At 48.0% G+C, this 25,805-nt stretch overlaps 1 protein-coding gene across 3 annotated transcripts in view; it reads right to left on the reverse strand.

Annotated features, from left to right (window-relative positions):
• PDSS2 (decaprenyl diphosphate synthase subunit 2) overlaps nt 1-25,805 on the reverse strand; it is a 574,604-nt gene that overhangs the window by 76,268 nt on the left and 472,531 nt on the right. For all 3 annotated transcript variants that reach the window (XR_010176032.1, XM_063917071.1, XM_063917070.1), the window contains exon 5: nt 14,944-15,018. Coding sequence is in view for 2 of the 3 variants with exons in the window: in XM_063917071.1 (XP_063773141.1) it covers nt 14,944-15,018 (75 nt within the window). In the remaining variant the exon portion in view is untranslated. The remainder of the gene's footprint in view (nt 1-14,943; nt 15,019-25,805) is intronic.

Below are 25,805 nucleotides of genomic sequence, written 5' to 3' on the forward strand. Positions count from 1 at the left end.
AAACTGGTGTCATGACAAAGGTAGAATACAGTATACATTTGACGTATTTCAGTGGCACCTCGTAAAATTTTGAGAGACATGGACTTTTATATGTATATTAAATAAAAATGTATTAAACTCTCTTACAGTCAGGCTGAATGTTATACAGTACTGTATATTGTAAATGTTGCTGGTTATGCTTTTTGAATATTTAATATTTATATCAAGCTTGAAAGGAGTAATACAAATACAGGGGCAGACACGAGTGATATACTTGTTATCAATCATTACGAATAATATATGATGATAAATGATGAATGATAAATGGTGCTCCTAAAAATCAGCTCCTGTCATTTTGTAAACACATGACAATTAGGAGCCAATTGGCTGGAGCCCCATTTATCATTCGTAACAAGAATATCACTCATTAACCACTTAACTAGCTAATATTTTATTCCAAAAATTGCCTCAAAATTGTTGATTTTTGAAATTATCAAATGAGGTAAATATTACACTTAACTGGTATGGTCAGATTTCATGCAACTGCGCCCTCCCACCCTGTCACCCCGTTTTTGACGGGGAGATCCGTTCTGCAGATGTGCATAATATAATGTTTAAATATTTTAAAAAATACTTTTTCAACTTTATTAAATAAGATACATTTTAAAAAACAATGTTGTTAACGCTTTTGAAGGGAAAAATCGTCGGTTAAGTGGTTAAACCTGATTCAACCAGATAACAAAAATGCAAAATCATGTTTAAATAGGTATTATTTACATAATGGTGTAATGGAAAAACAATTACAAATTTTGAGGTAATTTTAAAAATAAATAGCTGTATAGTTTAAACAAACAAATTAAAAACCTTTAAAAAAGTGTATGGAGTGGGAAGGTGATGTATCAGATGGATGGGAAGAAAAGCGGAAAGGAGTGGAGTGGGGGCGGGGAAGGAGCGAGACGAGCAGGTGCAGTTGCCAAAGCAGTGTTGATGCAGGTTCTGTTTTTTCATCGTAAGTTTTTTTTTTTATATATATGGCCTAGCCTGGCCCCAATGCATGCTGTATCTGGGGGAAGTTATCCCCATTGGCTAGGCTGTGCTCCCAGTGGTGCTGTGCCTCTAAGGGATCTACTGGTGCAGCGCAGTCTACGTGTGACAGTGGGGTCTCTCTGGGATGTGGTGCTGCTAGTTGTACTTATGTAGGTGGGAGGGGTGTGCCTCTGGGTTGCCTGATCACTGCTATACGCAGTGATCGAAACATGCTGGAGTTGTGCTACAGTGTTGCTTCTCCATATCAACTGCAAAAGTTACTGGGGTGAGGGAGGAGGTTTTGACCAATCACTGTGGCCAGCAGTTATCGGGACACTCTGGAGAGGAGCTGTGGGTACAGAGGAGCCGGAGGCAACTTCTGAGCATGGCAGCTGCTGGAAAATGGAAACTTGACAGAGAAAGTCCAGCCTGGTGTGGTCGCCAGGCAAGTGGTTAAATATGCCCAATATTTTTTGCATTACTCCATACAACCCTAACAAAATAATTGTGAATCTTTTGAAAATAGCAAGAGATGTGGGATCGAAAACTGCCTTACACTGTCTTAAAGAGTTTATGCAGCAAGTACTGCAGTGTTTCTTAAACCTAGTTGTCAGGACCCCTAACAGTTCATGTGTTCTCATGTTTTATTCCTGGATACTAGCTAGGGGAGGGTCTGGAAAACTTTAACTGCTAGGGTAGCTGAGGACAAGTAGTGTAAAGGCCCATACACACTTTGACAACATCTCTGAAAGATATTTCTTTCTCCCAAAGTAGTGCATACACACTGAGCTATTTTGCCAAAGAGCACACGATTTTCAGGAGGCGAAAGAGTTTGCTGAAAATCTCTCATTAGAAAGGCTATTTACATAATGGTCTGGGTTTGAATTCCAAGGGTGGGAGCATGGGCCATTGTAAAAAGAGGTATGTCAGGTCTGTGTCTGTATCTATTCCCGGAGGGGTCACTAGTGGGTCAGTGGCGGTGCGATGGAAGAAACGAGGAGGCTGAAGTAAGTTCCTGCGCATGTGCGCAAATGGTATTTATTGAGTACACACAGGAAATATAAGTAACTGGAGCAATGAATGTGCAAACGTATGATTCAGCATGGAAGCTGATAGAGCCTCTGATATAAACAGTCACTTAGAGATAGTTCGGTCTGGGTAACAATGGTAACTGGGAACAACCGATGACCGGTCTGGGAACCGATAGTGACTTGGAGTTACCGATGATCAGTCTGGGAACAGATGGAGACTTGGAGCAGATGACGATCGGCCTGGGAACCGATGATAAACTAGAACAGATGACTGTCAGCCTGGGAGCCGATGGTGAACAGGAACAGATGACTGTCGGCCTGGGAACCGATGATGAACAGGAACAGATGACTATCGGCCTGGGAACCGATGATGGACAGGAACAGATGACTATCGGCTTGGGAACCGATGATGAACAGGAACAGATGACTATCGGCCTGGGAACCGATGATGGACAGGAACAGATGACTATCGGCCTGGGAACCGATGGTGACAACATGGAAGCCGATGATGACTTGAAACAGAGCTTTACAGATACTTGACAATATCGATGATCGACCTGGAAACCGATGGTAACTTGAAACAGGAATTGTATAGGCAATTGGCAATGCAGATGATCGGCCTGGAAAGTGATAGGAACTTGCCACAGAGCTACACAGTCAATAGGCAATGTTTGCATGCAACAATAGAACCATGGCCCTCATTCCGAGTTGATCGCTCGCTAGCTGTTTTTAGCAGCCGTGCAAATGCATAATCGCCGCCCATGGGGGAGTGTATTTTCACTTTGCAAGTGTGCAAACGCCTGTGCAGCCGAGCTCTGCAAAAACATTTTGTGCAATTTCAGAGTAGGTCTGAGCTTACTCAGCCCTTGCGATCACTTCAGTCTTTTTGGTGCCGAAATTGACGTCACACACCTGCCCTCCAAACGCCCGGACACGCCTGCGTTTTCCCTACCACTCCCAGAAAACAGTCAGTTGACACCCATAAACGCCCTCTTTCTGTCAATCTTCTTGCGATCGGCTGTGCATATGGATTCTTCGTTAAATCCATAGCTCAGCAACGATCCGCACTGTACCCGTACGACGCGCGTGCGCATTGCGGTGCATGCGCAGTAGAGACCTGATCGCAGCACAGCGAAAATCGTCAGCGTGCGATCAACTCGGAATGACCCTCCATGTTAGGTTATTGCAGGAGACAGCTGAACTTTAAGATGGATGCTTTAGTGCAGACTGAATAGCACAGTGCTGATGCAGAGTAATAACAAACAGGTGAGTATGATATGCAGCACCTGGAAAGATTCTCTTACTGCAAGTGGTTGTAGGAGTAGAGTGTAACTGAAGCTGAAGACAAACTGGATGGCTCGTACCTGTAGTTCCACGGAGCACTGAGCTGCAACTGAACTGGGTGGCTGGTGACTGTACTTCCACAAAGCACTGACACAGGAGAGTCTCAGGGGACTGCTAGTGAATGCTGGAGCAGAATGCAGATGGAGCTACAACTGAACTGGATGGCTGGTGCCTGTAGTTCCACGGAGCAGGGGAATCTCTGAAGACAGGAGACTGGAGCCAGGAGACGCTTGTTCACAGGACGTGATGCATTGTTCAAGGCAATGATTCTGAGCAGGAACTCTGGCTATATACCCCCTGGTCAGTAGGGATTGGCGAATCAAGTCATGTGAGTCAAGTCAGCTGACTGCAGGTGTCATGGCAGCGCCCATACTCTGGAGATGATGGGAATACATTGGGGTACACGTCAGTGATCGCGCTGAGCCCCCAAAAAAGTGGGTCCCAGGGACCTCTCACTTTTAAAAATTGGGGTCCTACCGGTTCTGTTCTGGGTCCCATCGGAATTAAGGTTTTTATTAATATTAATCTTATTTGGACACTACAGAAGTGTTGCAAGGTGGGGGAATGGGGTGACAGTGCTGCTGGGCTGTGTAGCATGCAGGACACTCTGCCCCAGAGCTTTAACTAGATATTTTGGTGCCCTTTGGCAGAAAGTGAATTGGAGCTTCACCTCCCAGAATCGAAACTACAGGCGGTGCGCGCCGCAGGCGCGTGCAAAAATTTAGGGGCATGACTTCATGGGAAAGGGGCGTGACCACATAATAGTGCCAATTCACATTACACCACACTGTAGTGCCGCTTATACACATTGCACCAGGTAGAATCTCCTATATACACTTTGCCAGGTAGAGCACGTTTTACACACTGCGCCAGGTAGAGCACGTTATACACACTGCGCCAGGTAGAGCACGTTATACACACTGCGCCAGGTAGAGCACGTTATACACACTGCGCCAGGTAGAGCACGTTATACACACTGCGCCAGGTAGAGCACGTTATACACACTGCGCCAGGTAGAGCACGTTATACACACTTCACCAGGTAGAGCACGTTATACACACTGTGCCAGGTAGAGCACGTTATACACACTGCGCCAGGTAGAGCACGTTATACACACTGCGCCAGGTAGAGCACGTTATACACACTGCGCCAGGTAGAGATCGTTATACACACTGCGCCAGGTAGAGCATGCCGTTATACACACTGCGCCAGGTAGAGCACGCCGTTACACACACTGCGCCAGGTAGAGCACGCCGTTATACACACTGCGCCAGGTAGAGCACGCCGTTATACACATTGCGCCAGGTAGAGCACGCCGTTATACACACTGCGCCAGGTAGAGCACGCCGTTATACACACTGCGCCAGGTAGAGCACGCCGTTATACACACTGCGCCAGGTAGAGCACGCCGTTATACACACTGCGCCAGGTAGAGCACGCCGTTATACACATTGCGCCAGGTAGAGCACGCCGTTATACACATTGCGCCAGGTAGAGCATGCCGTTATACACATTGCGCCAGGTAGAGCATGCCATTATACACATTGCGCCAGGTAGAGCACGTACCTTCCGCACCACCAGGGCCCTGTGCTGTCACCGCTGTTTCCGTCAGGTAAAAGAAGTGAGAAGACGTTTGGGGGGGGGGGGGGCACCTCGGGAACTGGCTCCCCTGTCACAGGCCCGCTAGCTGGGCGTCCATAGGGATGCTGGGGACACCTGATGGTAATGGTGCAGCCCGCTCTTCTCACGGCAGCAGTATGGTGGCAGAGCACGGCAGGGGCTGGAGGTGAGGTTCCTGGCCGGTCACCGCTGCTCTCCTTCACACAGATCGCGGGAGAGCACACTGGAGGCAGCCGAGAGGGAGGCAGATATCGGGTTGGGAGGGAGCTGCAGTTCACGGTCTTGGCGAGTCACCGCCCGCCCGCAGCACAGCGTACAGCAGCCGCAGAGCCGTCTTCTCTCACTGTCCGGCCCCCGTGTGAAGCCACTGCACGTGACCAGGAGGGGGCACCGCCAGACTGCCAGTGGTAAGGCTCCACCTCCGCTCTGTACGGGCAAGAAGCGCCGTCGCCGTCAATTTACAAGCAGTTGGCTGCAGCGGAGCGCGTCCCCGGGGACCCTCACATTTTTGAAAAGTGAGTCCCCGCCTTCAGATCCGGGTAAAATACGCGCTATAGCCCGTATTTGCGAACACTGCACGTTGTATGGAAAGCGGGGTACACACTAGAGAGAGTCTCTGCACATTGCAGGCAATCATGGAACATGCTGCCAGGCTGAGGATGTGACCTCCAGAGACCCAGCACATAAGAGTACCGGTAAGTGACATGAAGCAAATGCAGATTCCTGACAGGAAACTGCTGCCATAATGTGTAAAAAGGGGGACTGCTGCCATAATGTGTAAAAAGGGGGATACTACTGCCATAATGTGTATAAACAGGATTTTTATACCTACCGGTAAATCCTTTTCTCCTAGTCCGTAGAGGATGCTGGGGTCCACTCTAGTACCATGGGGTATAGACGGTTCCGCAGGAGCCATGGGCACTTTAAGACTTTTTCAGAGTGTGAACTGGCTCCTCCCTCTATGCCCCTCCTCCACACCTCAGTATAGGAACTGTGCCAGGGAGACAGACAATTCGAGAAAAGGATTTACTTATATGTTAATGGTCAGATTCACACCAGCTCACACTTCAACCATGCCGCACAACATGGCATTCAACCTAACACATGCTAACCAGCATGAACATTACAGCAACGTGCTGAAAACAATTTAAACACAACACCTGTGTAAAACTATAACAAAATCACTACTGCAGGTAAAGTACGCACTGGGCTGGGTGCCCAGCATCCTCTACGGACTAGGAGAAAAGGATTTACCGGTAGGTATAAAAATCCTGTTTTCTCATACGTCCTAGAGGATGCCGGGGTCCACTTTAGTACCATGGGGTTATACCAAAGCTCCAGTACGGGCGGGAGAGTGCGGATGTCCCTGCAGTACCGATTGACCAAACTTTAGGTCATCAGCGGCCAAGGTGTCAAACTTGTAAAACTTAGCAAACGTGTTTGTCCCTGACCAAGTAGCTGCTCGGCAAAGTTGTAATGCCGAGACCCCCCGGGCAGCCGCCCAGGATGAGCCCACCTTTCTTGTAGAATGGGCATTCACCGAATTCGGCATCGGCAATCCTGCCATGGAATGAGCGTGTTGAATCGTACCGCTGATCCAGCACGCAATCGTCTGCTTAGAAGCAGGACACCCAATCTTGTTGGGAGCATACAGGACAAACAGAGCCTCTGAGCCGTTCTTGCGACATAAATTCTCAAAGCTCTGACCACATCCAGAGACTTCGAACCAGCGAAGGTGTCAGTAGCCACTGGCACCACAATAGGTTGGTTTACATGGAAAGAAGAAACCACCTTTGGAAGAAAATGCTGACGAGTTCTTAGCTCAGCTCTATCTTCATGGAATATCAAGTAAGGGCTCTTGTGAGACAAGGCACCTAACTCAGACACCCTCCTTGCGGATGCCAAGGCCAACAGCATGACCACTTTCCAAGTGAGAAACTTCAACTCCACCTCCTGGAGAGGTACAAACCAATCTGACTGAAGAAACTGCAACACCATGTTAAGATCCCACGGTGCCGCAGGAGGCACAAATGGAGGTTGGATGTGCCGAACCCCTTTCACGAACGTCTGAACTTCTGGAAGGGAGGCAAATCGTTTCTGAAAGAAAACGGACAAGGCCGTAATCTGGACCTTGATTGAACCCAATCGTAGGCCCGCATCCACACCCGCCTGAAGAAAATGGAAAAAACGTCCTAACTGAAACTCTTCCGTTGGAGCCTTCTTGGTTTCACACCAAGGCAAATATTTTCTCCAAATACGGTGGTAATGTTTAGAAGTTACTCCTTTCCTGGCCTGAATAAGAGTGGGAATGACTTCTTTGGAAATACCTTTTCGGGCTAGGATCCGGCGCTCAACAGCCATGCCGGCAAAAGTAGCAGCGGTAAGTCTTGATACACGCACGGCCCCTGCTGCAGCAGGTCCTCGCGAAGAGGAAGAGGCAGAGGATCTTCTATGAGTAACTCCTGAAGATCTGGATACCCAGCCCTCCTTGGCCAGTCTGGGACAATGAGGATCGCTCGAACCCCTGTTCTTCTTATGATTCTGAGAACTTTTGGTATCAGTGGAAGTGGAGGGAAGACATACACTGACTGAAACACCCACTGGGTCACCAGTGCATCCACTGCTATTGCTCGAGGGTCTCTCGACCTGGAACAATATCTCTGAAACTTCTTGTTGAGACGAGATGCCATCACGTCTACTTGAGGAACTTCCCAAAGACCTGTCACCTCTGCGAAGACTTCTTGGTGGAGGCCCCATTCTCCTGGATGGAGATCGTGTCTGCTGAGGAAGTCTGCTTCCCAGTTGTCTACTCCTGGAATGAAGATTGCCGACAGAGCTCTTGCATGTCTTTCTGCCCAGAGGAGAATCTTTGTCACCTCTGCCATTGCCGCTCTGCTTTTAATTCCGCCCTGACGGTTTATGTATGCTACTGCGGTTACATTGTACGACTGGACCTGTATGGGTTGATCTTGAAGAAGATGCACTGCTTGTAGAAGGCCGTTGTAAATGGCTCTCAACTCCAGAACGTTTATGTGAAGACAGGCTTCTTGACTTGACCATCTTCCTTGGAAGCTTTCCCCCTGTGTGACTGCTCCCCAATCTCGGAGACTTGCATCCGTGGTTACTAGGACCCAGTCCTGAATCCCTAACCTGTGTTCTTCCAGGTGGTGAGAACTGTGCAGCCATCACAGGAGCGAAATTATGGCTTTGGATGACAGGATTATCCTCTGATGCATGTGTAGATGGGATCCGGACCACTTGTCCAACAGGTCCCACTGGAATACTCTGGCATGGAATCGGCCAAACTGTATGGCCTCGTAGGCCGCTACCATCTTCCCCAACAACCAAATGCATTGATGAATCGACACTCTTGTTGGTTTCAGAATTTGTTTGACCATCCTCTGGATTTCCAGAGCCTTTTCTGCTGGAAGAAATACCCTCTGTACTTCTGTGTCCAGTATCATCCCCAGAAATGATAATCTTGTTGTCGGTTCCAACTGTGACTTTGGAAAATTTATGATCCAACGGTGTTGTTGAAGTACTGTCAGGGAGAGTGCAATATTCTGCACCAACCTTTCCCTGGACCTCGCTTTTATCAGAAGATCGTCCAGGTAAGGAATTATATTGACTCCTTGCTGTCGAAGGAGGACCATTATCTCCGCCATCACCTTGGTGAAGACCCTCGGTGCCGTGGAGAGTCCGAACGGCAACGTCTGAAATTGGTAATGACAATCCTGCACTGCAAATCTCAAATAAGCCTGATGCGGAGGATAGATAGGAACATGAAAGTAGGTATCTTTTATGTCCACTGACACCATGAAGTCCCTTTCCTCCAGACTGGAAATCACTGCCCTCAGAGATTCCATCTTGAATTTGAAACTTTGCAGGTAGAGATTCACTGTTTTCAAATTTAGAATCGGTCTGACCGAGCCGTCCGGCTTCGGAACTACGAAAAGGCTTGAATAAAACCCTTCTCCTTGTTGCGACAAGGGAACCAGGACAATCACTTGATCCTGACACAATGTTTGTGTTGCTGCTGATACCACTTCCCTGTCTGGGATAGAAACTGGTAAGGCCGATTTGAAAAATCGGCATGGGGGAACGTCTTGAAACTCCAGCTTGTACACGTGGGACACTATTTGTGAGACCCACGGGTCCAGGCCAGATTGAACCCAAATCTGACTGAAGAGTTTCAGACGTGCCCCCACTTGAGCGGACTCCCGCAAGAGAGCCCCAGCGTCATGCTGAAGATTTGGCAGAAGCAGAGGTTGATTTCTGCTCCTGTGATCCAGGAGAGGCTGTGGATTTTTTACCTTTCCCCCTTCCTTTACCCGCAAAGAAAGGGGAACCTTTACCCTTTTTGTATTTATTGGGCCGAAAGGACTGCATCTGAGAGTGATTTGTCTTTTTCGCCGGCGTAGGAGCATTTGGCAAAAATGTCGACTTACCTGCGGTAGCCGCAGAAACTAAGGCATCCAGCCCATCTCCAAACAAGGCCTCGCCTTCATACGGGAGAGCCTCCATATTCCTTTTGGAATCTGTGTCAGCATTCCATTGGCGAATCCACAATGCCCTACGTGCTGAAATTGCCATGGTAGCGGCTCTTGATCCCAAGAGACCAATATCTTTCATGGCTTCCAGCATATATGCAGCAGCGTCTTTGATATGACCTAATGTTAGGAGTATCTCGTCTCTATCTATTGTGTCAATGTTAACCGAGACAGGCACTGTCTAAAATGGGGGGTGATTCCCACCTTTTCCTGTCCTCTGCAGGAAAAGGGTAAGCTGCCTGAATTCTTTTTGGAATCTGAAATTTCTTTTCAGGGTTAGTCCAGACTCCCTCAAAGAGACTGTTCAGCTCATGAGATGGAGGGAAAGTTACATTAATTTTCTTTTCTTTATTAAAGTAAGCCTTCTCCTGTGGTAAAGGAGGGGGCTCCGTAACTTCTAACACCTCCTTTATAGCAACAATCATGTATTGAATGTTTTTCGCTAACTTTGGATCTATTCCCCTGTAATCACTAGTGTCGACACAGGAATCAGAGTCCGTGTCGGTATCAGTTTGTACTACTTGTGCAAAAGATCTTTTTTGTGAACCAGAGGGGTCCCCTGTGGAAGAAAAAGCAGAACTACTAAAAATCACATCTTCCACAGATTTTCTCCAGTTTTCTGCATGAGACTCAGACTTATCCAATCTCTTACTGATATGATTCACACTATCACGTAATTCTTTCACCCATTCAGGCTAGTGGTGTGACAGCAGCGCCACCACATTACAAATCTGTGTCCCTAAAATGGCTCCCTCAGGGGAAGAGCTCCCTGCCTCAGACATGTCACACACGTGCACAATCACACCACAGACACTCCGGGCTTATTGGGGACAGACCCACAGTAAAATCTGTCAGAAGGACACAGAACAGGAATTGCCAGCTCACAACTCAGCGCCAAGGAAAAAATCCCTGTGTCATGTACTTTGTACACAGAGACCTTAAGCGCTTATATAATGCCAATAATATGACTGAGCACCCAAATTACACTCCCCCCCCCCCCCTTTTTGCACCCTGATACTTGATTCAGAAGTGGAGAGGAGGATCAGCGTTTCTTTCCCAGCAGCAAGTGGGAGAAAATGAAGCTGAGCAGTGTGCTGGCTGCCTGAGGAAGAAGCTCCGCCCCCTATAATGGTGCGTTTCCCCTCAGAGCTAAATTCTAATATTTATACTGGCGGGTGTGTAGGACTTTGCCACATCATAATATGCTACCTTTTGCCAGTGAGAGTAGGTTTCATGCTGCCCAGGGCGCCGCGCCCTGCACCCTGCTGGGCTCTGTGTCATGAAAAGCATGCTCGCACAGCGTTCCCGCTCGCTGCGCTGTACCTTAAGCCGTCACGATGACCGGAGGTCCCTCTCTGCAGATCTCCGGTAATACTACTCACCAGTCTTCTGACTTCTGACTCTGTTATGGGGGTGATGGCGTGCTGTGGGAGTGAGCGCATAGCCGCACCAAGTGTTCAGTACCCTTCAGGAGCTAATGGTGTCCTGTCAGCAGAAGCAGAGCCATGAAACTATTTAGGAAGTTGGTTCCTACTTCTTCCCCCTAAGTCCCACGAAGCAGGGAGACTGTTGCCAGCAGTCTCCCTGTAAAATAAAAAACCTAAATAAAGTCTTTTAGTAGAACTCAGTAGAGCTCCACTAAAGTGCGACCAGTCTGCCTGGGCACATTTTCTAAACTGAGGTCTGGAGGAGGGACATAGAGGGAGGAGCCAGTTCACACTCTGAAAAAGTCTTAAAGTGCCCATGGCTCCTGCGGAACCGTCTATACCCCATCGTACTAAAGTGGACCCCAGCATCCTCTAGGACGTATGAGAAAATGAGGCCTGCAATTTATATATTATGTATATATTATACATTAACATTAGTGGGCAGTGGTGCCAGTAATATATACATTACTGGCCTGTGCCAGCAATGTATATATTACTGGCTTAAAGAAAAGTCATTGGTGGCCAGTTAAGCCAGTAATATATACAGCAATGTATATAACCCAGGGTCACAACTTCAAGGAGCGCCAGCGACTCACTTTATTTATCCGTGCCGCTGCGTCTCTTTGCGATCACGGGCTGGAGGGAGCAGGCTGAGAAGGAGGGAGCAGGCGGGACTGCAGCGCCGGAGCAGGTGGGACTTCGGGCGAGAGCCATCCAGCCATCATCGCTTGCGGCCGTACACACTGAGCCATGATGGCAGGAAAATGAACCATCATCTGCAAACATGCTGGTAAAACCAACCGACGGCCCACCTCGCTGGCAATGAAGCAGGAGCGCGCATCATCGCCAGTCGTCAGTCTCTGGGCCATACACACTGGGCGACTTTGACCTAAAAAAATAGTTAAAAACGGCCAAAATGAACGATTTTGAGGCCAAAGTCGCCTAGTGTGTATGGGCCTTAAGTAGACAAAATTTCTTAATGGTACAATGTGCGGAAAAATGGCGTGGGCACATACCACAAGGGGTGTGGCCACTGAAATGGGGGGTGTCAAGTATTCAAGTAGTAGATCACATCGACTGGAAAATATCTGTCTGTGTTGTAGGAATATAACCAAGGTAATCACCATACAAAAGATGTTCAACCAGACTGGTGACCTGTATCACCTCCTCCAGGAACAGATTTAGGGGTAAAGCCATCTCTAGGCACATTATCCCCCATCACGTCACTGTGCCAGTCTGGATGCCTCGAAAAACACCACAGCAGTCTCAATGTCACCCTGTTACCACCTCCCGGACCACAATTTGCTTCCCTATGTCCCACTTCCGTCAGTGCAAAATAAGATAAATATAAAAAAGAACGTCAGAAAGGACAAAAATATAAAATAGATCAACAGGCCTCATCAGACAAGTGTGCCACCCCTAGGCACATGCCTCATGTGCCTAGTGGGAAATCCACCATGACCTCCTCCCCCGAGTCTCTCAGCTACACCATCATCACACACCTGCGTCTCTCTGCCACACCATCATCTCCCGCCTGAGTCTGCCACACCATCATCCCACTGCCCACGTCTCTCTGTCACACCATCATCTACCACACCATCATCTCTCACCTGCGTCTCTTGCCATTACCCTCACTTTCTGTCTCTCAGCCTCCTCCTTCTCTGAGTTTTTCACCCTGGCTTCCCTTCACTGTGTCTCTCAGCCTCCGTTCATTATATGTCACACAGCCTCAGCACATTCATTCTATATCTCTCAGCCCCCATCCATTCACTGTCAGACACCCCCATTGCCTTCTGTCTGTATGAGCCGGCAGACAGTGAGGCCAGGCAGGTGCCGCAAGAAGAACACAATACATTCCTCTTCACAGCAGGACAGTAGTGTGATGTGCCATCAGCGACGTGTTCCCGGCAGCCCTGGCAAAGTGGGAGGTGCATTCACACCGCCGAGCACCAGGGACTTGCTCAATGGTGCATTACATAAAACTAAGGGGGTAATTCAGAGTTGATCGCAGCAGCAAATTTGTTAGCAGTTGGGCAAAACCGTGTGCACTGCACCGGGGGGCAGATATAACATGTGCAGAGAGATTTAGATTTGGGTGGGGTGTGTTCAAACTGAAATCCAAATTACAGTGTAAAAATAAAGCAGCCAATATTTACCCTACACAGAAACAAAATAACCCACCCAAATCTAACTCTCCCTGCACATGTTATATCTGTCTCACCTGCAGTGCACATGGTTTTGCCCAACTGCTAACAAATTTGCTGCTGCGATCAACTCTGAATTACCCCCTAATTGCGGTAATGGGTGCAAAGTGTGTGGCGGATGGTACAGTGTACCCGCTGCCAAATTCTTAAGGGTATGCCGTCCCGAGCATGCCCACATACTTGCACCACTGCTGAGGACATAATTTGAGAAACACTGGGATAGAGATTATAACTGTAAAGACACTTTGGGGTCAACTAACATAATTCACTTAATGACATGTGACTTGTATATTAGTTCTTTTATATACAGTATTTAATTTTGCAAGCATTTACTAAGCGTGAGCAAAGAATAGTATTTGTTTACCACAATCAGCATAATACCTTATTAATAACTATATTAAGTATAGGCTTTAACATCTAGAGCTACCCATTTGCTTGCGCGGTGCTAACACGTGTTAAAACATAGATTCCGAGTTAAGTGCCCTGGAGCTATGGGTTTACATGTTTGTGGCAGCAGCAATAAAACTCTACTAACTGCATATTTTCGTTTGAACCTCATGACGGTGTGTTTTACCACGGGCTGCAATTGAATAAGCATCACGAGCAATTGAATCTGGCCCTTAGTGTAGTTAAGTAAATAGTAAATTAAGCGATTTCTCCTACACGAAAGACATACCCCACCAACAGCAAATGGCACCTTCTATGTTTGAATTAGTACACCACACATAGCATTGTAAGCACAGTTACTAAGCTATCTGCAGCATATACTGCTATTTTTATAAAGAGCAGATATAAATATTAGATTTTATCCTATGGATAACAGAGAAGGCATGAACAACGATTGTTGTGATACTAAATGCCCCAACATACCTTGCCAGCAAGAAGAGAATGCCAGAGATTTAGTGGCTGCACAAGGCTTGAATAGACACAAGGGCCTGATTCAGAGCCACAAGCAATGCTGATTTTCACAGAGTCGACTGATCTTTTGCTACTGCATGTGTGCGAAAATCCCTAAATACTCCTACTACGTATGCGTTACACAGAGGGTGCGCACCAAGATGCTGTTGTGAATGAGATGCACTGTATCAGAAATGCCTTGGCAAAGTGCTGGGCATTCCTGGGCCGTGGCTAATAAGACACATGGAGAAGGTCCATCTTATGAGAGTATTATGAAAGTGTCATGGCCGCTTCGCTGAAGTGTTTGCGTAATCAGGTGCTCACTTTGGAGGCCATATTCAGATGGTACCTGCCCCCGTCATAGGGATGGCTCAAGTTTTCATGGTAATAAGGAGTGTAATTACAGCGTGTACAGATGATAACAGTGGGCATCTCAGTCCTTGCACATTTATACGCTCAGATGTACACTTTGTAGCGGCATTTGCATAAAGCCCCAAATGAGGGACCGCCAAGTAACATGCCTGCAGCACCTTTGACTCAGGCTCAAGTTGTCCAGATCTGCAACAGAGACTGATCAATCTCTTACTGATCAGAATGTCAGAAAGTACTTTGAATTATCTTAAATAACATGTGATGCTTTAACTTTCTAACATGTCTCATAGTGCAGCACAAGTCTCATAGTGCGGATGTATACGTCATTGATAACATTCTACCAGTATTTACTCTATGAGTGACAAAGTTCCAAGCCAAAGATGTTCTCCTCAGATATTTCTGAACAGACCCTTGTGAAAATTTACTGAAATAATCCACTTCCCAAAATCAACATTCATCCAGAGTGGTTTTATATATATTCAGAATTGCTTACCTCTGGTAAATATGTATTTTCATAGTATATTCCTTGAACAAGGTCTCCTATTGCACTGGATACAATTTCCACAACCTACAACAAAATAAAAATAGTACAGTTGAAATCACATAAAAAGATTAATAATGAACACTACGTTTCATCCTCCACTCCAATGTCCTTGGTAAGAACGTGTCATACTCTTGTGTAAATAATTAAATGGTTGAAGATTGTTTACTTTGGTGGTAAAAGAAATAATGAGCGCTTAGAGGTTAGAGGATATAAACTACTATCAATATTGTGATATTCACTTCTGATGATAAGAGGGAACACTGCCAGAGAGATTAATATTGAAAGAGAAGTGGTTGTTATACAGATGTGTCCTCGTACACAATGCTATACAGTGTGAGACAGTCATCGGGACTGAGAGGTGTAGCATACTGTGTTTTACTTTAAATTATGCATAATATTCCATTGCAGATGCAGCAAAACACCAGAAGCGCTAAGCCTGCAACTTTAACTGCACATGAATTAAGTTTTATGCACATACAAAGTCGCAGATTAAGCACAAGAGAACTTGTGAGAAAAAGCCACAGACACTGCATTGTAGCACTTCATATACAGATTCAGGCTCATTCGCACACAGATATACAAATATCGCACATCAAATTTATAAGTACAATCTAGCAAAGTAGTTTTGTCTCTTCCAGTTATAGTACTTGTGGAAATGAGGTGCACGTTTTGAATGGAAAAGATAGCTGGTGCGCTGAGTTGCACAGAACCTGGTGCACCGGGAGGCACTGCTTGGCGTGACTGAAGCCACAGTCAGAGTCGACGCAAAGTGCTCAGTGAGGTCCGCAATGCAAAGAGGCGCCCTCCTCTCTCAGCTGTTCTGCTACAGCATCCGCTGCTGCGCCTGTCAAACTGACCAGCAGCAGCAGAGCAACAGCGTCAAGGCGCCTCAGCGCCGATCCCCCAGTGCTGTTGCTGTAGATAGGTGTTATCCTACTACAGCAGACTCAGAGTAGCCATCTAGTAGCCTAAGCTCCGCCCCTTCCGCAAGCGCAGCCCGCTCCGTGGCCCACGGCTCCCCCTGGATAGGGTAAACTGAGGAAAACTGCTCTTTTATATTCCGATCCCTGCACTTTCCAGCTCTTTGCTTAACCCCTTCGTGATCCACTGCTTCCCACCAGTTTTCACTGTGCATCAAATCTTTCTCTCCTTTCTCCACTGTCAGCTCCACACTGCACTTTTCTGTTCCTGTCTCCTTAATTCTCCTATTGTGGGTATTATATGTGTAAGGGGCACTACTATTACACTATGGGCCTTATTCAGAGCTGGACGCAGCCATTGCGCTTGCACGCACAACCGCGTCCAAAAGGTCTGCGCACACACAGCGGCTGTAGTGCGTGTGCGCAACCCTTCACCATGCGATCGCATCCCGTAAGGATGCAATCGTGTAGTGATTGACAGGCGACAAGCATCCGGGGACAGCAACAGGGTAGGACAGCAGGCCAGCAGGCCATTTTCGGAGCCACCTGATGCATTGCGAAAACCTAAAATACAGTTTGACCCCTGCCTATGCAGCATGTCTGCGTACGCAGGGGTACCGCTGCCATGTTTCCACTCATTAGCTGGCCCTGAAAATGGCCATGAGACGCCTGCGTCTCCTGCGAGTAGAAACATGGCAGCAGTACCCCGCATATGCAGCCATGCTGCGTAGGCAGGGTTCAAACTCTATTTAAGGTTTTCACAATCCGATTGCATCATGGGGTGGTGCCAAACATGTTGGGCGGCCTTGCCCTTTAGCTTAAACTGTAATCAAATCTGAATAAGCCCCTATGTGCATAAGGGGCACTACTACTGTGGGCATCGTGTGTGTACACCGCACTACTACTGTGGGCATTATGTGTGTGTAAGCGGCACTATTACTGTGAGCATTGTGTGTGTGTAAGTGGCACTACTATTGTGGGCATTATGTGTGTGTAAGCGGCACTACTACTGTGGGTGTTGTGTGTGTGTATGCACTGCACTACAATTGTGGGCATTGTGCATGTGTAAGTAGCAATACTACTGTGGGCATTATGTGTGTGTGTAAGCGGTACTACTACTGTTGGCATTGTGCGTGTGTAAGCGGCACTACTACTGTGGGCATTGGGGGTCATTCCGACCCGATCGCTCGCTGCAGTTTATTGCAGCGCAGCGATCGGGTCGGATCTGCGCATGCTGGACGGCCGAAGGTCGTTGTTCCCTAGCGATCGCCTCTGCCTGATTGACAAGCAGAAGCAGTCGCTGGTCGGGAGGGGGCTGGACGGCGGTATAAAGCCGTTTAGGGGGCGCGGTCCGCCAACGCAGGCGTAGCAGGATCATTGGGTGGGCGGGCCGCGGCGACTGCGTGACGTCACACGCAGCCGCTGCGAACCGGGCAGCGAAGAGGTTCTCCTGGCCAGCCGCAGGAGCTGCGCTGGCCGGGAGTTACTCCTCAAATGCAAAAGCATCGCCGCTGTGCGATGCTTCTGCATTTCTGCAGGGGGGGGCCGGCACTGACATGCGGGGCGGACTAGCCCTGTGCTGGGCGTCTCCCCGCATGTCTGAATGCCTGATCGTAGCTGTGCTAAATTTAGAACAGCTATGATCAACTCGGAATGACCCCCATTGTGTGTATGTAAGCTACACTACTACTGTGGGCATTATGTGTAAGTTTCACTACCACTGTGGGCATTGTGCATTTGTAAGCGGCACTACTACCGTGGGCATTGTGTGTGTAAACTACACTACTACTGTGGGCATTATGTGTGACTGTTGTGTGTCGTAACGTGAAAATGGGGCACTACTGTGAGGTGTAACGTGAATCAGGGGCACTATGTGCGGTATAATGTGAATAAAATTGTGCTACTGTGTGATGTAATTTGAATTGGGGGTACTATTGTGCGGCCACTCCCCTTCCTTGCGATACCACACCCTTTTGTGTGGCGGAGGGAGGGCGTAAATTTATAGTTTGCAGGGGGGCACTGAACACCCTACCCCGGCCCTGGCCACAGTGTATGAGGACACATCTGAACAAACACACATCCAGAGGCAGACTGACATTTCATCAACCACCTTCAACAATATTAGAACACTCAATAATTAAAAATATACAGTGGAACATAAGTATGGCAAACTGCAGTTTTTAAATCACATCCTACTTCATATATATATATATATATATATATATATATATATATATATATATATATATACACACACACACAAATATACACACACACATATATATATATATATATATATATATATAAATAACTTAAGATCTCTCTGTTGGGGGTGTTTAAATTGTGGGTGATGTCGGCAAAGTTCCTTCAGAATGGCGGTACTTTGTGACCACTATCGTCGCCACTTTTCCCTTACACCTGCTACGGGTGTGCAAGAAAATTTCTGATGCTATGGTACCATTTTCTGCAGCACACTGCAGAGCATTTAATACGAGCCTATGTCAGTGGCGTAACTACTGCCCCCGCAGTCCTCGCGGTGGCTTGGGGGCGAGGGGCTGTGGGGGCGCCACTGATTTACAGCAGACTGACATGCGGACGAGCGTCCGCATGTCAGTCTGCAGTCTCCTTCCCTCCGCCGCTTTTTGGAGGGACACGGAGGGCACACAGCGCGCCTCCCTGTGTCCCTCCTGCTGCATCATCTCCGGCGGCCGCGGGTCTAATAGGGGGAAGTGCCGTCCGTGAGCTCTAATTGGCTCACGAACCGGCACTTCCCCCTATTAGACCCGCGGCCGCCGGAGATGATGCAGCAGGAGGGACACAGGAGAGACGAGCTGTGCCCTCCGTGTCCCTCCAAAAAGCGACGGCGGGGGGGGGGGGGGGGGGGGGTGTAAATATCTGGCACTGGGGGCATATATGGCACGGGGGGGGGGAGGGAGGAATATCTGGCACTGGGGCATTTCTGGCACTGGGGGGAATATCTGGCACTGGGGGCATATCTGGCACTGGGGGGGATATCTGGCACTGGGGGGGCATATATGGCACTGGGGGGGAATATCTGGCACTGGGGGCATATATGGCACTGGGGGGGGATATCTGGCACTGGGGGCATATATGGCACGGGGGGCATATATGGCACTGGGGGGAATATCTGGCACTGGGGGCATATATGGCACTGGGGGGGGGGATATCTGGCACTGGGGCATATATGGCACTGGGGGGAATATCTGGCACTGGGGGGGATATCTGGCACTGGGGCATATATGGCACTGGGGGGAATATCTGGCACTGGGGGGAATATCTGGCACTGGGGGGGGATATCTGGCACTGGGGGGGGAATATCTGGCACTGGGGGCATATATGGCACTGGGGGCATATATGGCACTGGGGGGGATATCTGGCACTGGGGGCATATATGGCACGGGGGGAATATCTGGCACGGGGGGAATATCTGGCACTGGGGGGGAATATCTGGCACTGGGGGCATATATGGCACGGGGGGAATATCTGGCACTGGGGGGGAATATCTGGCACTGGGGGCATATTTGGCACTGGGGGGGAATATATGGCACTGGGGCATATGTGGCACTGGGGGAGAATATCTGGCACTGGGGGCATATGTGGCACTGGGGGGGGTATATGTGTACCTGGCACATGGGGGGGACGACTATATTTGGCACTGGGGCATGTAAGTACCTGGCACCGTGGGGGAATATCTGGCACTGGGGACATATGTGGCACTGGGAGCACAGCCCTAGCAACAAGGACTACCTCCTAGCAACGAGCATGACACCCAGTGCATGAAACACCTGGCAACGAGCATGACACCCAGTGCATGAAACCCCTGGCAACGAGCATGACACCCTGAGCATGAAAACCCCTGGCACCGTGCATGGAACCAAGAGCATGAAACCCCTGGCAACGAGCATGACACCCAGTGCATGAAACCCCTGACAACGAGCAGGTAATTGAAAAGTAATTAGAAGCCTTACTGTAGGACTTAATGTGTAATGGGCATTACGGTGTGTGGCATAATGTATCACGGACATTGCGGTGTGTGTCAATGTGTCACAGGCATTACGGTGTATGGTATACTATATTGCGGGCATTGTGATATGTGGTATAATGTCTCAGGGTCATTGCAGTGTGTGGCATAATGTATCACGGACATTGCGGTGTGTGTCATAATGTGTCAGGCATTACGGTGTGTGGTATACTATATCACGGGCATTGTGGTATGTGGTATAATGTCTCAGGGTCATTGCAGTGTGGCATAATACATAACGGGCATTGCGATGTGTGGCATAGGGTATAACGGGCAGGGCATTGCGGTATGTGTCACAGGCATTACGGTGTATGGTATACTATATCACGGGCATTGTGGTATAATGTCTCAAGGTCATTGCAGTGTGTGGCATAATGTGTCACAGGCATTGTATGTGCTATAATGTATCGGGCATTGCAGTGTGTGGCATAATGTATCACGGACATTGCGGTGTGTGTCATAATGTGTCACAGACATTGTATGTGCTATAATGTATCAGGGGCAGTGTAGTGTGTAGCATAATGTATAACGGGCATTGCGATTCCTGTCATAATGTGTCACAGGCATTACGGTGTGTGGCATAATGGGGGCATTATGGTGTGTGCATATTGTGTCATGTGCATTATTGTGTGTGGAATAATGTCTAAGGGCCATTGCAGTATGTGGCATAATGTATACTGGGCATTACTATAAGGAGGAAAAATGACATATAATGTAAGGGGCATGAATCAGGATTATTTTTCTTTCCTGTGGTGGCCAACGTCTGGGCGTGTAGGTTGTAAAACTGGGGTATAAGGTAGTCTTTTCCTGCAATGCCACGCCCCTTTATGCGAAACCACGCCCACTCCAACAAAACCACGCCCCTTTTTTGGCGCGCGCATATTTATCCCTTTCTTGCTCCCAATTATGGAGCATGAAGGGGGGGGGGGCGCGCCGAAGAATTTTTTGGCTTGGGGGAAAAAAAATTCTAGTTACGCCACTGGCCTATGTGTATTATCTTTTACAGACATGAAGATCCAGATAAAAGTCAGTGAAAGAAAATGATTATTTCTGTTTATGTAGGAAAAGAGAGGACTATATAAATAAGTGCTGAATGAAATAATAACAATTCCTTCAGGCAACTCCATCTGTTATTATATGAAGACAAGGGGTAGTGTTTGCTGCAGGGTGAAGTCAGCCATCTGAGAATCATTTGCTGCCTTCTGCCTGCCATCTCTTTCCTGGCAGTATAGCACATCCCTGATCTACTCTACACCACTTATCTATCATAACAACAGATTCATTTGTAACCAATAACAACTTTTCCAGGATTTCAATGAAGCAGCAAAACTATCTATACAGCATTTGGCAATTAATGCTTATTAATCTGGATACTATTCTGACCCACTTTTTTCTGCAAAGCAAATACTTAAAACCTACTGTATGAGCATTGAAGCTAAGCCTTCATTGTAACTTTGTTGTAGTATTATAGCACATAAGCTTTACAGTATTTCATGAAACTATATTGGGGTATATGTACCCACTGTATGTACAGTGGGTTATTTTAGGCTGATTACACAATTTAACGATGGTTTCACCGCCTGTCCTCACATGCAGATGCGGCTGATATATACCTGTAAGATATATCGACATCATCAAAGCTGCACGACCGATGTCATATGTCTGTGAACATCATACACAGACATATCGACTGAACACCACTGCCGATCTGCTAGCGATATCGGTGAACGAACAATATATCGCAATGCGTGTACCTATCCTTAAACAGATGCACAAAGTGTCTATGAATTCCACAATTCCTATTTTGGGAAATAACCAAATTTAAAGGATACATTGTACTTCTTTAACAAAAAAAGTTTCAGAACTGTGGCATTTTCATACTATGTGCTCCACAGACTGTAACCACACAAAGCGCACAATTTTCTAATACAATGAAAGAAATCATCTCCTATATAATAGCCCAGATCTGTAACTTTGTGCCTGTGTGTCTAACGCTCAGCGTGGCTAGCTCTCATTGGGTTAGTGGTAGGTCTATCACACCCAGCCCACAGCTGATTGGCCGAGAAACGCCCTCCCACACAGGTTACATCCAATGGGGGACTCTGCCTTTTGGCTGCTGTGTGTTCCCAGAGCAGGATTAACAATGGGGCTGATGGAGCTGCAGCTCCAGGTCCACTGTATCTGCAGCAACATACCCTCCAACAATTTACACATAAAAATTGGTACAAATTCAAAAAGGGTGTGTGGCCACAGGCACTGTGGCGTGGTCACGCCCCTTTTCCTATACTTTCAATGGAAGTTTGGAGAGCCAAAAATCGGTACAGACCATAAAAAAAGGTACCGCACCTGCCAAAAAGGTACAGTTGGAGGGTATACCACTGCATCTGCAGCAAGTCTCTGCGCTGTAGATAGGGAAAAAAAATAAGAATTTACTTACCGATAATTCTATTTCTCATAGTCCGTAGTGGATGCTGGGGACTCCGAAAGGACCATGGGGAATAGCGGCTCTGCAGGAGACTGGGCACAAAAGTAAAAAGCTTTAGGACTACCTGGTGTGCACTGGCTCCTCCCCCTATGACCCTCCTCCAAGCCTCAGTTAGGATACTGTGCCCGGACGAGCGTACACAATAAGGAAGGATTTTGAAAGACTCATACCAGCCACACCAATCACACCGTACAACTTGTGATCTGAACTCAGTTAACAGCATGATAACAGAAGGAGCCTCTGAAAAGATGGCTCACAACAACAATAACCCGATTTTTGTAACAATAACTATGTACAAGTAATGCAGACAATCCGCACTTGGGATGGGCGCCCAGCATCCACTACGGACTATGAGAAATAGAATTATCGGTAAGTAAATTCTTATTTTCTCTAACGTCCTAGTGGATGCTGGGGACTCCGAAAGGACCATGGGGATTATACCAAAGCTCCCAAACGGGCGGGAGAGTGCGGATGACTCTGCAGCACCGAATGAGAGAACTCCAGGTCCTCCTCAGCCAGGGTATCAAATTTGTAGAATTTAGCAAACGTGTTTGCCCCTGACCAAGTAGCTGCTCGGCAAAGTTGTAAAGCCGAGACCCCTCGGGCAGCCGCCCAAGATGAGCCCACTTTCCGTGTGGAATGGGCTTTTACAGATTTTGGCTGTGGCAGGCCTGCCACAGAATGTGCAAGCTGAATTGTACTACAAATCCAACGAGCAATCGTCTGCTTAGAAGCAGGAGCACCCAGCTTGTTGGGTGCATACAGGACAAACAGCGAGTCAGAATTTCTGACTCCAGCCGTCCTGGAAACATATATTTTCAGGGCCCTAACTACGTCCAGCAACTTGGAATCCTCCAAGTCCCTAGTAGCCTCAGGCACCACAATAGGCTGGTTTAAGTGAAATGCTGAAACCACCTTAGGGAGAAATTGAGGACGAGTCCTCAATTCTGCCCTGTCCGTATGAAAAATTAGGTAAGGGCTTTTATAGGATAAAGCCGCCAATTCTGATACACGCCTGGCTGAAGCCAGGGCTAACAGCATTACCACTTTCCATGTGAGATATTTTAAGTTCACAGTGGTGAGTGGTTCAAACCAATGTGATTTTAGGAATCCCAAAACTACATTGAGATCCCAAGGTGCCACTGGAGGCACAAAAGGAGGCTGTATATGCAGTACTCCCTTGACAAACGTCTGAACTTCAGGAACAGAAGCTAGTTCTTTTTGGAAGAATATTGACAGGGCCGAAATTTGAACCTTAATGGACCCTAATTTGAGGCCCATAGACAGTCCTGTTTGCAGGAAATGCAGGAATCGACCCAGTTGAAATTCCTCTGTAGGGGCCTTCCTGGCCTCGCACCACGCAACATATTTACGCCAAATACGGTGATAATGTTGTACGGTTACATCCTTCCTGGCTTTGATCAGGGTAGGGATGACTTCATCCGGAATGCCTTTTTCCTTCAGGATCCGGCGTTCAACCGCCATGCCGTCAAACGCAGCCGCGGTAAGTCTTGGAACAGACATGGTCCCTGCTGGAGCAGGTCCTTTCTTAGAGGTAGAGGCCACGGGTCTTCCGTGAGCATCTCTTGAATTTCCGGGTACCAAGTCCTTCTTGGCCAATCCGGAGCCACGAGTATAGTCTTTACTCCTCTCCTTCTTATGATTCTCAGTACTTTTGGTATGAGAGGAAGAGGAGGGAACACATACACTGACTGGTACACCCACGGTGTTACCAGAGCATCCACAGCTATAGCCTGAGGGTCCCTTGACCTGGCGCAATATCTGTCCAGTTTTTTGTTGAGGCGGGACGCCATCATGTCCACCTTTGGTTTTTCCCAACGGTTCACAATCATGTGGAAGACTTCTGGGTGAAGTCCCCACTCCCCCGGGTGAAGATCGTGTCTGCTGAGGAAGTCTGCTTCCCAGTTGTCCACTCCCGGAATGAACACTGCTGACAGTGCTATCACATGATTTTCCGCCCATCGAAGAATCCTTGCCACTTCCATCATTGCCCTCCTGCTTCTTGTGCCGCCCTGTCTGTTTACGTGGGCGACTGCCGTGATGTTGTCCGACAGGATCAACACCGGCTGACCCTGAAGCAGAGGTCTTGCCTGACTTAGGGCATTGTAAATGGCCCTTAGTTCCAGGATATTTATGTGAAGTGACGTTTCCATGCTTGACCACAAGCCCTGGAAATTTCTTCCCTGTGTGACTGCTCCCCAGCCTCTCAGGCTGGCATCCGTGGTCACCAGGACCCAATCCTGAATGCCGAATCTGCGGCCCTCTAGGAGATGAGCACTCTGTAACCACCACAGGAGAGACACCCTTGTCCTTGGAGACAGGGTTATCCGCTGATGCATTTGAAGATGCGATCCGGACCATTTGTCCAGCAGATCCCACTGAAAAGTTCTTGCGTGGAATCTGCCGAATGGAATCGCTTCGTAAGAAGCCACCATCTTTCCCAGGACCCTTGTGCATTGATGTACTGACACTTGGCCTGGTCTTAGGAGGTTCCTGACTAGGTCGGATAACTCCCTGGCTTTCTCTTCCGGGAGAAACACCTTTTTCTGTACTGTGTCCAGAATCATCCCTAGGAACAGCAGACGTGTCGTCGGAATCAGCTGCGATTTTGGAATATTTAGAATCCATCCGTGCTGTCGTAGTACTACTTGAGATAGTGCTACTCCGACCTCTAACTGTTCTCTGGACCTTGCCCTTGTCAGGAGATCGTCCAAGTAAGGGATAATTAAGACGCCTTTTCTTCGAAGAAGAATCATCATTTCGGCCATTACCTTGGTAAAGACCCGGGGTGCCGTGGACAATCCAAACGGCAGCGTCTGAAACTGATAGTGACAGTTCTGTACCACAAACCTGAGGTACCCTTGGTGAGAAGGGCAAATTGGGACATGGAGGTAAGCATCCTTGATGTCCAGCGACACCATATAGTCCCCTTCTTCCAGGTTCGCTATCACTGCTCTGAGTGACTCCATCTTGAACTTGAACCTTTTTATGTAAGTGTTCAAGGATTTCAGATTTAAAATGGGTCTCACCGAGCCGTCCGGCTTCGGTACCACAAACAGCGTGGAATAATACCCCTTTCCCTGTTGTAGGAGGGGTACCTTGATTATCACCTGCTGGGAATACAGCTTGTGAATGGCTTCCAATACCGCCTCCCCGTCGGGGGGAGACGTTGGTAAAGCAGACTTCAGGAACCGGCGAGGGGGAGACGTCTCGAATTCCAATTTGTACCCCTGAGATACTACCTGCAGGATCCAGGGGTCCACTTGCGAGTGAGCCCACTGCGCGCTGAAATTCTTGAGACGGGCCCCCACCGTGCCTGAGTCCGCTTGTAAGGCCCCAGCGT

Source organism: Pseudophryne corroboree, chromosome 4, assembly GCF_028390025.1.
Source record: "Pseudophryne corroboree isolate aPseCor3 chromosome 4, aPseCor3.hap2, whole genome shotgun sequence".
Taxonomy (NCBI): domain Eukaryota; kingdom Metazoa; phylum Chordata; class Amphibia; order Anura; family Myobatrachidae; genus Pseudophryne; species Pseudophryne corroboree.